The sequence below is a fragment of the Pleurodeles waltl genome, chromosome 1_1 (assembly GCF_031143425.1).
Source record: "Pleurodeles waltl isolate 20211129_DDA chromosome 1_1, aPleWal1.hap1.20221129, whole genome shotgun sequence".
Lineage (NCBI taxonomy): Eukaryota > Metazoa > Chordata > Amphibia > Caudata > Salamandridae > Pleurodeles > Pleurodeles waltl.
In genome coordinates, this window is record NC_090436.1 from 1,002,786,852 (window position 1) to 1,002,803,204 (window position 16,353).

Here is a 16,353-nt window from a genome sequence, read left to right on the forward strand (position 1 = left end):
ATATGTAATTCCTTTGCGGAGCTTGCCCCTTGCCTTTCTGATGGTAGATCCTTCCAGTCAACCATGCACATTATGTTTTCGTTTCTTTTTATACCACCCCTAGGAAAAAGGTTTTGTGCCCACTTCTTAAGCACTTTAATTTCAACAGTGTAAACCTGCGCTGCTATTTCTTCAGCAGTTATAGTCTCCCTTGGTGTGTTATTTAGTAGCAAATTTTATTTGGCATGTACTGAAAACTATGAGGAGTCTGTATAACTGAAACGTGTTTACATCAGCTTGCTTCTTTGCCTATTTTTACAGTACGCATTGTTCAATGGCCGTCTCTTCTATGGTCTTCTCTGAGATTTTTATAGCGTGTGTGTTTTTATTATGTATCTATGTTGGTTGATTTTTTTCTGCTTTTTACTTATGTTTATTTGTCCTCTTTATCTTCCTGCTTTTATGCTGCAGAAATGCAGCGAATAAAGTTTGAACTGACTGGTTGACTGAATATGAGTCAAGGAACCCTTTGAGAAACCTGTTCACTTCTATGGATTAGGCTGTTGAACATAGCCAAGGAGGTCAGTTACTCAGTGCCAGGAATCTCAAGGCTCCCAGAAAAGAACAATGAGTTAACCACCGAAATTTTAATAGGCACTCTCAAAGCTGTAACTTTGTGGGTGTTCGCCAACATTTTCAATTTATACACTTGAATTTACTCCAAAAAATGCTGTTGAGGCTGTGCGTGTAAATAAAGTGCAAAAAAGCTCCAAACACTTTAATATTTACAAACGGTGCAGAGGATGAGTTTTCTCCAGAGGTAAAACCTTTTCTATGTGGAGGAAACAGAAAACCAGGTTGTGAAGCATTTGCAGCTTTTAAGAACCACTAAACATCCACCAGTTTAGTCTTGGATGCCTGCACACAAATCTCCAAATTGAGTTGGGTGCCTAGGTTGTCATTTTTGCAATTGCCATAAACAGTTGTAAATATACTTAATTTCTAAACAAACATCTGCAAAGTGTGGATTTTAAAATATGTTTATGAAGTCATTTCCACCCTACATATGTCTAGAATTAATTTAATGTGCTTTAAAGACTAAAAGTAGCACCTCAAAGCATTAGACACGAAAAAGATATAGCAGTGCAGTAATACTGGGATGTCACAACAGGCACAGAGAAGCCAAGATGCGCAGAGGACAAGGGCATGTGACTGCTGAGTCTCCTTGTTGAGATTTTGATAAATGTTGTGGAATAATGCAATATTCAATAAGCTAGGAGCAAACTAAGAAATATATTCCACTAGGGGTAAATTCAGCACCCTTTTCAATACAGTACTACTACCTTGGTACAGATACACATTCAGATCCTCCTAGTATTTCTCACCACAGGAGACATTTTAATAGATCGAAAGTAACAACAGTGTTTGGGTAAACATGAGAGTGGTTCCATTAATATTTCAACTTACGCTTCCTTCAGAACAGGGCATCTGTTTTTCTTCAGGTATCTTACAGCACTTTTGTCCTATGCGTGTCATCCCTGATGTTATGTGAAGGAGCGACTCATCTGTTAACTGAGGAATGTTTCTTGTGTATTTCACCAGCAACCTGTAATCACAATTTTAGATATTTGAGGTGGGCTCGATTTTGAAATGAAGAAATTTGTATGACCCATAGACACCCCACAGGGAAACGTGCAGGAACAGATCCCCCAACCTTGATTATCCAAATCATACATCATAGTATAAGAATGTGAATGTTGTTTCTTATATCTTAGACTCCTACTGTTTCTCTGGAGACTGAGTACTCAATAATTCCTAACATATTTAGTCATCCCATTTTAAGGGCTTTTAGCCAGAAAATGGATAAAGGGGGGTAATGCAATTGGGACATTGATACAATTCCACCTGTTGGCCCCAATCTAGACTCTAGTTTACTATGGAACAAAGAACGTTTGATAGCGTTATCTCCTGTCCCTTTCTCTCATCTCAATTTTTACTAAACTGGGAGAATTAAATGCTGGAGACAGGTGACCATTTTGAATATATATTTATGTTTCAAATAATCTAAAGTGTCATGCATACAGGATCTCACACATTCTGTACCTCTGTTTGTGGGTATGCAACAGAGGCAGAAATCAGAAGGAGTAAGTGGAAGGGAGGTAATGACAGCTGCAGTTAAAAGCAGGGGTCCAAATAATGGAAAACACTTCTAAGTATTGGAACCAGCAATGAGCATTGGAAAGAAATAGAGGCAGCTTTTAATGTTACAACTGAGCACTTCTTCATTCTTTACTAAAGGCAACTCTCAAAAGGTAAGTCATAGGCATTTTGATTTAATTGAAGTCAGGACTCCAAGGGGCATATTTATACTTGTTATGCGCTGAATTTGTGTCATTTTTTTAATGCAAATTCAGTGTAAAAACTAAGTCCATATTTATACTTTGGTTCTAGGCCCGTCTAGCACCAAATTTATGGAGTTAAAGTATTTTTTTGGATGTGGAAACCTACCTTGCATTAATGAGATGCATGGTAGGTGGTACCGTGCAAAAAATTACTCTATGGCCTTAGCGCCATATTTATCTCCATGCTAAAATCACGCACGGCGGGGAACATGGGTCAAATAATGGTGCAAAGATTGCTTTGCACCATTATTTAACGCCTGGGTCAAGGCAGGCTTTAGGGGACCTATGGGCCTATTTCCATGGTGGAACAACATGGAATAAGCTCATGGGTGCCCTCCCCAGACCCCAGGGACACCCCCAACCACATCAGAGGGACAGTGGAGGATGGGGGACCCCATGCAAGGTAAATATAGGTAAGTACAGGTAAGTATTTTATTTTTTAAATTGCCATTGAAGGCTCTGAAATGGGCCCCCATACATGGCACTAGGTGCAATGGCCATGCCCAGGGGACACTAGTCCCCTGTGCTGGCCATTGGGGTGGTGGGCATGACTCCTGTCTTTTCTAAGGCAGGGGTCATGTGGTATGGATGGTTTTGCATCAGAAAATGATGCTAGGCTGGTTAGAGTCATTTTTTTGCTCTAACCTGCCTGACATCATTTTCTGGTGCAAAACCCCCTTCTCCCATTCCGCCACCCCCACCCAGCTAATGTTTTTTTTTTTTACGCTAGCCTACCCTTTGCACCGGCTTGCACCACTCCATAACTATGGTGCCCGGCTGGTGCTCAGGACTGGTGCAAGTCGGTGCAAAACGTTTTGGTGCAAAACTGCGTTAGTGCAGTTTTGCACCAAAAAGCATAAATATGCCCCTAAATCTACTACACTTTCTCTTGTCTGAGGCTTTGCCAAATATATTGAAATGTGTAAATATCTGAGGGACAGAGATATTGGAGTCAATGTAAAATTACTGTTGGAAACAATATGGGTCTGATTCACAAAGGTACAAAATATACATTTTTGTAGGTCTACGCTTTGTCAGTATATTTTAATAGTAAATTTATGAGTGCAGAGACTCCACCGCCGCGGCGGAGAACTCTGCACATGAAAAGATCGGACTGCCCTTTCATTTTATGTGCAGAGTTCTCCGACTCGTCTGCGGAGTATCTACATTCATAAACTTACTAGTAAAATGTAGTTTTGTGAATACTGAAAAAGCGTACAATTACACAATGTGTAAGTTTACCTTTGTGAATCAGGTCCTATGAGTTTAAGGTGATTGCTGAACACTTCTATACTTATAATATCTGGAAGCTAATTAATTGATTGGGTAAAAAAATCAATATCTAATGTGAAATGTAAAGAAAATAATGCACATATTCTGTCTTGTTCCTTGAGAGAGGAGAAATAATTTATCGTTTTACATCCAAAATATTAACTAGCCAACATAATTTGCCTAAAGATGCTCCTATACTAAAACCTATAAAGAACATATTTAAGAAAGGACCTTATGACCATCTAGGACCAACTAGGCAACTAACATATTTCTATGACTGGCTGTGGAAAAGATTGAAACTCGATAAGAAATGCTAATTACCAGCTCAGACCTACTGAAATTTGCCCGATTAGCATATACAAGCTTTGAAAAAACATGTTCAGTTCTCCTAACTAATATCTTGAAGGATAACTTGTCAAGTCAGATATCCCGCCCGCCATTTTACAAGTTCCAATATATTCTATTTAACTTGTAAAACAGCAGATGGGATATCCGTCACTTTTGGGACGGAGTAATCCTGTCCTTCAAAGTCGTAATCATGCCCTGAGTCTTTGATGTGACCTGCATGAGCTACTGCACCCCCCGCTCATCATGCAGATCAAACTCCAGCGTGGTTTGCTAAGAAAAAATATTTTTTTTGCTCATGACCAGTCTAGTCTCCATTTAGGGTGCAGTGTGTTCTTGGGACTGACTTAATATAGAGGTATTTGCCAACCAACTATCTGAATGCCACTCCTTAAATTTCTTTGGCATCACTTGGCTTGCTAGAGGATTCAGAGGTTGACTGGTGGAATGCAATACTATTCGTTGCTAATGCACTTGATTCCTTTCTATTGTCTGTCAGACGGGTGCATAGCATTATATGATCATGCACCCAATACAATCCATCACTAGGCTTAATAACCACTGGCTGTTGATGGATGTCTTGGTTGAAATGCAAACATTTGTCATTTACATAGGGTGCCACGTCGACACCATTTTATGTCCTAGTGGTACATGATCATGCTTATGAAAGGCTTTAAAATACTGTGAAAAGGCCCAAGGTGTTAGATGTAGAGGGTAACAACTCATGCAAAGTAGTTTCTAGAGATGCAAATTTAGGGAAACTTTTATTGATCATGTCACTTTGGTAACTTAAAAATAATACTATGACCAAGAACTTTGAGGAAGGGGATATCAAGCACTATTACTTCACTCATCAGATGTTAATAGCCATAGGCCATAATGTACATACCCTGTGGCATACGCTTCGTATCATCCTCATAATAGAACTTGAATTACTTCAGTGAAACCATTTAAAGTTATTGCATGCCTGACAATAAACTCACTCGTTCTGAAACGAATATGGTCCCAGCTTCTCGAAAGCAGCACAAGTCGTTTTGAGTAATGTTGTACTTGACTCAATCTCCTTTTTCAGTGCTTCTTCCTAAAAACAAAGAAAAAGACAGTTGTTACATAGACAAAGATTAGCTGGCTTAAGAATGAGGAGTTTACATAATAAGAGTTGATGGTGTTTCAATTAAGAAGTACCGTACGAAGGGCACAGTTTTTCATCCTACTGACTTATTCAGAGGCCCTCTCTTCCTCCCAAAATTCATCAATTGGGAATGTAATAAGATTTATTTTTGCTTCTGTAGCATCATGAAGTTGGAACATTACCTTATGTATTTATGTCTGCTAGTGATTTGGTGCTAAATTTGGGGAGAGCCCTTAAAATGCGTTTGTGAATCTAGCTGCACTTAAGACTCTGAGTGCTATATAAGCCTTTCTCCTCATGGGCTATGTCAAGCATCTGTTCTCTCGCTGTTGCACCATAGGGAATGCTTTGATGCACGGGTCTTAATTCCGAATGATATTCAGAAATCTGTTCCTGCAAGTTTACACCGTTGCACTGGTGCACAAAAATCAGAAATTCAACACAATTATCATAATGCACAATTAAATGTTTTTTAATTCTGAATTAGAATGATGTGAAGGGCTTTCTGCATGCCTTCTTGGACATAGTGTGCATAGTGAAATTACATTGCCTTAGTGCAGTTGCATTTTCTTTTTTCTTAATTCAGAAACCCTTTTTCTGCATTCTAACCATGTTTAATTGTAGCCCTCTCTTGTTTTCCCTGTGGAAAGAGATTTACTACTATATTTTACAGGAGTAGGGTCCAGATGTATGAACTACTCTTCACAACAAAAAATTGGTTGTAATTTGTGACCAATATTTTTGCAACCAGTAAAAACATTTTCAAACTGACATAGTTACTAAAGGATCATTTCATAAAATACCAATCCATGATTATTAATGCGGTAGATCACAAATTACATCTATCACAGAGATGGTGGCCTTCTTGGGTCAGCACACTAGCCTGTCAGTGATTTCCTTTCAATAAACTTGACTATTATTTTTAATAGCAACCAATTTCCTTGAAAGAAAACAGACAACATTAAAAAAACACTACTTTTTAAAGGTGTGTTTGAGGGTTGCCAATGGTCCCCTGAATCATTGCCTACTCTCTAAAAACATTTAGAGCCAGATTTAAGAAAAGTGGCTCTGCACCCAGTGCAGCACCACTTTTCTTGCGTCCCACTAACGCCACCATGTGTGCGTCGTATCTAAGATTCAGCACACCACAGCAGTAGTTAGGGTACCAGCGTCGAAATTTTAGACGCTAGTTTGAGCTTTGCAGCATTAGCTTAAAAAATGTTTACGCTAATCCTGCAAAGCCCATTGAGGCTCATTATGAATAAAGGTGTGCCTCCTTTTAATGCCTGTTCTGAGCAGGCGTTAAAAGTGCCGGAAAAAATTATGCAAAGAAATCTCTTAGTGCCATTTTTTTGGCCCTCCTAACGGCAGAACGCCCCCTTTGCATGCATTATGCATGGCACGTGCATGATGTTGCGCAAAGGGTTACAAAGTGGCGCAATGCATGCACTGCGCCACTTTGTAAATCTGGCACAGCGTTTTTGCCCATTGAGTGCCTCATTAGTGTAAAACAAATTATGCTAATGTGTTAGATGGCTTAAGGGGCTCTTAAATCTGCCCCTTATTTTTGCCGTTCACAAATGGTAATGGGTTCCAAGTAGGGAGGTCTCTTCCCTTTTGCGAATGTCCTACAACTCCAACTCCAACTCAAGAGTTTGTAAATTGTTTTTTGTTTTGCTAATGAATTTCGTCTGAAAACATTCATACAGTCAAAATACATGAGTGTATGCAAATGAACTACCATGCTTTACCCCTGTAATGCCTACCAGACAGAAGGTAATCACGGCAATGCTATGTACACTGTAGCATTATTTATTTTTCAAAAAGCCATGCAAATTGGGACTTGCGTGGATTATTAAATACCAAATAGATTTTGCTTCAGGGTGGCATCAAAAAAGTCACTCAACCATGACTCAAAATCTTAGGAAATCAAGGCCCGATTTGGAGTGTTTACAACCAAATAAATGGCTGATACAAATAGTCCGTAATCTCCAACCATTTCCAGAGCAGGACTTTGTTGGAAAGAAATGTTTGTGAATACTCACAAACTCAACAGTTATTGTTGTTCTCAAATTTTTGGTTCCTCCCTACCATCAAACACCTTCTCAATGACTGCAGTGTAGAATTTACCGGTGTGATACTGGTGTGATTTACAATAGTGGGAGGTAATATCTTGGTATGAGTAAACAGCTCTTTGAGCCGCATTGCATTCTATAAATTATTTCCACTTGTTTACAAGGTATTTTTTCATGTAAATAGAACCTATACATGCACATGCCTTTGTAAATCAGACCGCATCTTCCATCTAAGAAGAATTAAAACATGACTATTTCGGAACATGGAAGGTCTCCTTCCATACCCATGGTATCAGCTGCCATGAGCACAGAATACCTAGTTTCCATAATCTATGCTGATTATTAGTGAGGCTCGGTGTACTTTCGGAAATGCCTCAGCCTCCGGACATCCCCATAGTCTCAGGAGATGCCTCCAGACCGCAGAATGAATTTACTAAAAAGCAAAGAATCGATAAGAAGGTACAGTACTCCCAGTCTACGAAAGTGATGTCATTATAGGTGATCTGAGACATGGCTGCCCCGTTGTACCACACTCTGCTGCCATCTTGTTTTATTTCATTTTACATTCTCCATTCCTAATTGTATGTAATGTTTTTGTTTATATTTGATTTATATGTGCAGGTTAGGGATTATTTCTGTTCATTTCAGTGCAGGGGACGATTTCAAATTAAGAATTAGCTGATGGCGACAATGAACTTGAATTATTGATTATATGAGCAAATCCGCTACTATCAAGACAGTAAAAGTGTGTTAGATATAAAAAGGCTCCAATCTCTGCTCTTCTTACTGGCTCCTAAACCATGACTTACCAGTCTTGTGTGATAGATTGTGAGGCACTATGACACCTTTCTGGCAACACAGCCATTGAGTCCTATTGCTCAGGCACAGCCCCCTTCTGAATGTCATTGGATCAAAACACACGTTAAAATCTGCAGTCGTTGATCTACCAACCAATGGTGGCCGAAATCTGAATCCTTCCCTTGGTGATCAATATCATCAAGAATCTTGGGCAAGGGAGGATTGACAAGGCAATGCAGACTCGTGTTATTAAAGGTATATTCTACAGACGTAATGTGCCTCATTGTTCCTTTTATAAACCTGTGCAAAACTTTGATTGCACCAATGTAATCTTGCCCTAATCCTGAATTCCACATTCTCTGAAGTGGGCAAAGTTTTCAACACTTTGTATTGTGCACATTTTAACATGGTTTTTGCCAACTGGACTGAGTACAAAAATGCCTTTCTGGGAGACATATTCTCCTAGAACAAGACATTTTCTCATCAAAACAGTCTCCATGCCTGCCATCCAAAATAATAGTAAAATATATATCACCCAATATACACAATTTTACGACAATTAAATGTATTGCACGGAACAAAAGTTTGCAAAGTGTTAAATATATGGAAGGAAGGCAGCATTTTCTGAAAGATGACTCTTGATGGGTGGGTGATTACACCACAAGATTTAGCCTAAAACTCACTGCAACATATGGTCATGTGTAAATACAAAAGGTAAACAAGCAGACTGGGAGACAAGGGATACGGGGGGTTGTGATAAATGAAGCAAAGCGCCAGGAAAGGCAACAATATTTACACATCAAGGGAATCCACAAATGTTTCTCAGTGGTAGTCGATTCAACCACTCACAACCTAGTCAGTGTAGGGTTCTTCAACATGGGATGTTTTATTCTGCAGAAAACAAAGAAAGCAGCAGAACTCACCCCTTTGATTAAGCAATCATGAGAGTTCTCCTCTGCGCAGCATTTGGTCAGGAGATCTTGGTAACCTTTGCTAACTCTCAAAAGCAGCTGTAGGGAGAATTCAGGGTGTCTCTTTGCATAGTCACAGCTGAACCTGAAAAGTGCAAAAGAAAGAGAAATCACTTCAGTATGTTTTGCTCCCTGCTTCGAACCTGCCTTATTTATGGCGCTCATGCGAGCCCTTCTGTGGGATCCACAAAGAAGTGGGCAACAGTGCAGATCACGTCTGGAAATTCCGTGGAGACTCCTTTGCTGATTTGATTCACAGATTCCTTATTGGGAAATGTAATCTTACACTCTATTACACTGAAAATTATGATGATAAATGATTGGAAATGGATCATTCCGTTGGCTAACAGACCCAGCATTACGGTAGAGTAAGATGTAAGACTAATAGCATGCAATTATTATTACAGTAGAAATGTATATTACCATACATTCAGGAATGGCATTTTCCATTTGAAATGGACTTTTATGGTTCCTTAGGCAATTAGCGAAGCCTGAAAACTGGAGTTTCATTTAAAACCAGTGTGTTGAAAGAATGGCTCATGATTTGAATACTTGGCTTTCTTAATGTCGGGAATAGAATTCTACATCAGAAACAATACTGACCACGAGAAAACGCAACTTATTATTATTTTAATTTTGCAGTAAAACGTAATATTCATCTAGCTAGATAATGGGTAAAGTTCCAACAATTATATGAGAGCCAATCTACAACACAGTTTGCCTGCCTCAGCCACACGTATAAAGTGGCGTCAGCGATTGGAAATTGCTAACCCTGACCCAGAGAATCGGGATCTGCAAAACGTTTTGGCCACAGATGGCAAATACCACGGAAAGAAATCGTATGATTGGTTAACTTTCCTACAGTTTCACATCTGAGGCCACAGACAGGAAGATTGGAAAATTGTAAGTGTGGTGAACATGTTTACATTCATGACTGTGGTTATACACAAATGTTTACAGTTTCTACTCTTGCACTCACCACTTTTCCAAACATAAGGCTACTTATAGGACGTATTTTATGGGGCATACGTCAATGGATTTCTTTGGATGGAAAAAAAGAATTCTAAGGTCCACATTACGATCTCCCCATCCTCGGATTCTCTAATTATCACATCTGTTCAAATCTGATACTCTGGGATTTTAATTTTACAGCTGCAAAATGGGCATAACACGCGGACTTTGGTGCTTGCCACACCGTATTTTCAGGCAATTTTTCCTCAGTAAATTTTAGAATGTTTGACCTGCACAAATTTACCTGGGGAAATTGCAAACGAGTGGTGGTTACCACAAAAGTCCGAATTCCGGTATGTGCGGTAGCAGGAGTTACCACACAGGCTGGAATTTCGCAGCCCACTCCTAATGAAGGCCCGTTCGTAGAAAAAAAGGATAAAAGTTGCACACGTGGATTTTCTGCTCTGCAGACCACATACATGGGTCAGGCATGACAGATGCACACTTCAGGAACAATGGAAGCTGTAGTTTTCCACGTAGGAGGCTTTGGGGTTCTGTGATTTCCATAAAATAAGAAATGCAACATCAGTTCAAAGTTCGAATTTTCTAATTTGAGGCGTAAATTAATAAAATGAAAGAAATACCTTCCATTCACAACCACTTTTCTTTCATACGTTTTTACTCCATTGCACTGCATCCTTACTATTTCCATTCCAGGGATGTTTGCAATCAAATCAAATGTGTGAGCTGCTTGAACAAGAAAAAGTGTGGCTCAGTCACACTACCCACGTCGTGCATTGTCTGCAGAGGCCCGTTCCTGCAGTTTGCTATAGCGAATGGGGGCTTTAGAAAACTAAGACGTGTATTTCTTGCCCATGATTGGCTCCCAAATGTATCTAGAAGCCCGACGTTTGCTTTTCTAAAATATCCCATATCATGAGAATGGTCAAATCAAAGAGATAATAAGCAATTGTTTTTCAGAAGTGAATGCGCTGAGTGACTGACGGCCCAAGGTTATTGACATAATCAACATAGTATACTATATTTCCACAAAATACAGGAAATTACATATTCTCTCAGCCTATTATACATTTGGAATGTATTTCTTATTTTTATGGAATTCACAGATATGAAATGTAATCATCAAGAACCTCCTTTAGATTTAGTTTTTTTGTTTCTCGACTGGGAAAGTTTATCTACTTAGAAGGCTCCCTTCCTGCACCCCATTTAAATATGAGGTGTACAATTCCAACTTCCAGGGTGGATATGCACTTGCTCCTGTTCTAGACAGAAGCAAACATGTGAGTGTTTTCAGGGTGGAAATACACCTGCAAGGGTATGGGAATGTCCACAAACATACACATTGGTAGGAGTTCTACATTTGCCCTTAAAAATGCACCACTAACTCTCAATTTACAAAACATCTAACATAGTAGTTGCATTTCTGGATTTGTATTTGCAATTTGTGAAGGTAACCTTTCACCAATCCAGAATATTTCAATCAGAATTTAGATTTTTACCTCCCAAATGCATTTGTTTGGGGATCTCAATTGAAAGTTGTTCTGCAAATAACTTTATCAATCATTGTAATTATGTTTATAAGATCATTAAAAAAATTGAACTTTCAATTTCAAAGTTTTTTGGTGTCTTCACAAGGACGTACGCCGTCCTTCACATGCCCTTTCAGGATTAGAATAGTAAAAACTAGAAAATGGGTGCATTACTTTGCCAAATAAAGATCCTTCTCATCTGCGTAGTGCTTGCACACGTCAGGACCCTCAAGGTATTCACGGACTTGCGGTGAGAGGTCAGCTGGCTTTTCATCGTTCTCCATTTTCACAATGCAGGCTGAACGCTCTATGACGTCTTTGTCACAGCAGTCTTTGAGATGCTTGGAGATCCGATCCTTCTTCTCACACGTCCTGGTAGTGAGATGCAGCTGTGAGAGGAGAAGTGCAGAAAAATCATCATGAGCTCCATCAGAGTGAAGGGCTAACCCGCATTCTTCTTTTTCGTGAAATTATCGCAAATGAGCACAGAAAAATTCTTTACATGAGAATAAACATATCAATGTTCACATCATGCTCTCAAAAGGCGTGGTGCTCTTACAAGACAAAATGGTTTGGGAGATATCAGCGGGGACAGGGCTTAATTTGAGCGGAGATTGCAGGTAGGACCCACCAGCACTCAATTTTGGAGACTGGAACTTTTTTTCTCCTCATCAAGCTTTTACAAACAGCAAGAGAGGAAAAATACACAAAGAGGAAAGGAGTAGGAGGAGGAAGGCAGAAAAACAGTCACAAATAGAGAAAGCTGGAACCTGCAAGAGCGAGATGAAGGGGCAAACGGTGTCTGGTGGTGGAATAAAGAATACACAGCATTGGCATTGGGTGCACGGACCTTTCATTCCACAACTGCTGACTTCTGAACAGAGCTTTGGGAACAGACATTCAGTCTTTAACATATTAAGCACCGAGTGAGGAGTTCCATTGTATAACAAAATGGCAGAGTAAGAGATGAAGCCAAGCGGCTGCCTTTTGTTCTAGAAGAAGTAGTACAAGAGATGGAAAGGAAAAAGGACAAACATTTTTAACGAGAAATACAATTAAAGTAAAGGGATGTCAGGAAAGGAGATGCTGTAAGATTCAGCTGGGGATTGGTTTAAAATGTCTCCCTTGTTTATGGGGAGTGAAAAAGTGTAAGAAAACCAAGGAACCGGCAAAATGGAAAGACATCTCAAGAGAAAGAAAAAGTTAAGTTTTCCGGGTATGATTCTGAGTGTGACAATGGGACCATGAAAACATGAAGTGAGGCCAAGAGAATTAATTTCAGAAAGAGCTATTCAAGTAGCAAATAATGGAGCGGAGCCCACGATAAAAGTGATTGTTAAGAAGTTGGAAAGTGACAAACAAGAAATGGTACACAAGAACAGCAACAGGTGACAGGAACAATCAAAGCATACCCGTAAGCATTAACAGCCTAACTTCTGACATTTACTTGAGAGCCGAAGAGAGGGAAACAGGGGAGACTAAATCAGTATGGAAAGATATGGTAATGCTATTCCATTCTGTGAGGGAAAAACGTTTCAAAAGACTACAAATAGACCAGTAAATAGACCAGTAAAAACACGTTGGCCCTCATGAACATAACCATTTAACAGTCGGTAAGGCTCTGAATTAAAAAATCAGAGCCTTTCTGACCACAAAATGGCATATTTTCAATTCAACAAACCCAAATAGTGACTCGGTAACATGTTACCAAATCCTACCAAAGTGCTAATTGGATTTGGGAATAAATGCACAGTCGGTATTTAGAAGGGGCTTGTTAAGGGTGTCCCTTCCAGATACCAAATCTTTAAATGATGTAATAATGTTTTGCAGTCGAAAACCGGTCACAAAACATTAGTATTTTACCATCTCCTCAAAGGAGGTGGTAAGCTATTTGCACGTCTTATCACTTCCTTCCCAAAAACATTTTTGTGAGCCAGAAGAGATCCATTAGACCACTGCATGCTCATAACAAAAGTTTGTGTCATTTTTATTTTTTAGACACATCCCATCTTCCTTTAAGGGAAACGGGCAGCATTTAAAAAGAAGACTGCTTATTTAAAAACAATCATAGACATGGTATGGTTGGCCCAGCAGGCCACAATGTCTGTGAATGTAGCCACTCGTAGTGAGTCACAATGTATGGCCTACCCCATGCATTTTAGTAAGGTAGGTTGAATTGCAACCCTCTATGAATTGATATTTTGAGAACCAACTTATTAATACATAGATAGGATCATTCTATTATATTGAAAGACCTTCTAACAAATTCATTATTTACATTCCATTTAAGGAATCACAAAATATGAATGATTATGTTTTGCAATTTGCGATTCCTTACATGAAATCTTTGTATATGAGGGTCTTTGAATGTTTATCTGCAAATCATAATTGAGATCCCAACTCTAGCTTTTTGAGACCTTCCATTTTACCTATAAGCAGGGTCACTTGAATTATGTGGCAAGGGAGGACAAATGTATGCAGCAGGATTGACTAAATTATGTGGAAAGCATAGACAAATTATGGTGTGTAATGTAGCACATTGTATGACAGAATAACTTCATTAATTTTGCCATTTTTACACATGGTAACATAGTTTGAGCAAAGATTTCAACTTATACCCATTTCACAACCAAATACAGCAATAAGAAATTGAAAGGTGACCAACCAATGTTTCCAAAGGACCTTTCACTATTCGGAAGCACTTGTTGCCACATTTTTGTAACTCTAAATCGAAATCTATTTGAGGTAGAAACAATTTGTTTTATTAAAATCTGCAGATAATGCAGCAGATAACGGACTATGTGACAAGTCTGACAAATTTATAACTATGTGGCAAAAGCTGCAGCTGTGAAATTGCATATTTCCAGTAGCCCTGCCTATAAGCACAAAACATTTGGTGAATGAGGTCTGTATGGGAACATATCTTAGTTTATACTCTTGCTTGTCCCTCTGAGATGCTAAATTACACAGACATGCGGAAAGGATTATAAGAAAGGCACCCAACACTGGATAGGGCTTCAGACACTAAAACAAAACTAAGGGGCATATTTATGAGAGCCTTGTGTCACGTTTGCACCACCCAGATTGGTACATGCATGATGCAAGGATCTGAGTCAGATTGATGATGCCACTCAAAGCAACATTGCATGGCTTTGAGTGACCTCATAAATCTTGAGTGAGGCAATGCCTCGCAAATTGCTGTGTTGCCTTACTCTGTGCAAGGAAGGCATTCCATGGGTGTTGCAGTGGATGTTCCCAAGCAACTCCCATGGGTTTTGATTAATTCCCAGATTTAAAGGGACTTGTAAACCTGGGAAAGCATCAAAATCTTACATCTCCCCAGGGCATGCATAACAAGGAGAAATAGCTTCACTTCTCCTAGTTGTTTCCTCTTCCTATGTGTGCTGCAGAACCTCTTTCTATGTGTGCTGCACTCTGCAGCACACATGGAAAGAGGAAAACTGCCTTATGGATTGTTTCTGTGTAGGAAGGTGCCCCTTCCTGCACTTAAACAAACCTGCCGACAGCACAGGCCCCCTTGCACCATGGTACAAGGGTACCTGCATTGGAGATAGGCTCCTGAAATGGCGCCAGCGCAGGGGCAAACACAAGAATGCACTGTATTGAATACATACAGTGCTTTCTTGCCCTTTCATTTCGATGTAGGGCAGCACAGCAAGGTGACTTTCTGCACTACCATACTCCAAATCCCCATAAATGAGGGACTAGGTTTCCGCCCAAAAAACATGGTAGTGATGCAAGTTTCAGAGCCAAAGCATCGTGATATATCATATACAGTGTCCAGCATGGACACAATTTACTGAGCTTGTATATAGGAGACTAATTCCCTTCTCAATATGACTATTCAAAATGGCTGCTGCTAGCATTGAACCCTGTCAGTAGCCATGGGTTGCTTCTGTCTTCAACGAGGATCTGACCACATCACAATCTTCTTCAGCTTTACTTTGAGACAAATTGGAAGATGTAGATAGGTGTAGGAAGGATGTAAATAAAATGCATTTTAGCATCAACATATATATATATACATTAGAAGTCTTGAACAGTCACACTTACTCTCTCAATCATGCAACCCATCATGTCTCCGCTACAACAGGTTTTGTGCAGATGTGCAATACTTTGCACAATTTCCTGTACATTTGCAAATGAAGCTGCAGGATATTTTTGGCATGTGTGAATCAGTTTCCTGTAGAACAGAATCAGAAAACAGCTTTTTACATTAATATTCAAGGAATTTAGTTCTTTTAATCTTCTTCAGTTAGAAACAAATTATTCAGGCAACAATGAGGAGTGGGAATAAAGGTCCAAGACCAATAAAAATTGACCGGTCCACAAATTAAACAATTGCAGATTAATTAATAAACACAAATGAGAAGAGTGTGCATCATATCTGTGTGAATCTGGGATTCCGAAGAAGAACCAATTAGCACTTTCTAAATGAAAAATTATGAAGATGATAGACCTTCATTGGAGAAGGGGAGGATGATGATTATATCCATCCTTTCACCAAATCTCACTTTCACGCACAGGCTCTGCTTTCTTGTGTTGATAGTATTAGCAAGGTTTTAGTATAAATAAGTCGGGCGACTGCAAGCCTGCCAAAGGCTGTTACATCTGGCCATCGTGTGGAGACTGATGATAGCCTAAAACATGAGCTACAGCTAAAACGGATTGGAAAGGCATCAAGCTTTGTGGAAAGTGGGCTACCTGTTGGACACCCTACTGAGTTGCTTGCTCGGAGGACCAACAGATCCCTGGTTCGTGTTAGTAAGGAAAAAATCATTCAATCAATCATTTGGCAGCATCCTCAGCTCTTCCTCCACTTTGTAGGCAGTGTTCTGTGACTGCACACCAATTGTG

General features: G+C 39.5%; 1 protein-coding gene across 1 annotated transcript in view; it reads right to left on the minus strand.

Moving 5' to 3' along the window:
- The window catches only part of LOC138291268 (serum albumin-like), a 62,525-nt gene that overhangs the window by 20,032 nt on the left and 26,140 nt on the right, over positions 1 to 16,353 (minus strand). Inside the window, exons 7-11 of the mRNA XM_069230306.1 lie at positions 15,550 to 15,679; positions 11,650 to 11,864; positions 8,927 to 9,059; positions 4,982 to 5,079; positions 1,447 to 1,585 (exon numbers count right to left, since the gene is read on the minus strand). Of these exons, the coding sequence (XP_069086407.1) occupies positions 1,447 to 1,585; positions 4,982 to 5,079; positions 8,927 to 9,059; positions 11,650 to 11,864; positions 15,550 to 15,679 (715 nt within the window). The remainder of the gene's footprint in view (positions 1 to 1,446; positions 1,586 to 4,981; positions 5,080 to 8,926; positions 9,060 to 11,649; positions 11,865 to 15,549; positions 15,680 to 16,353) is intronic.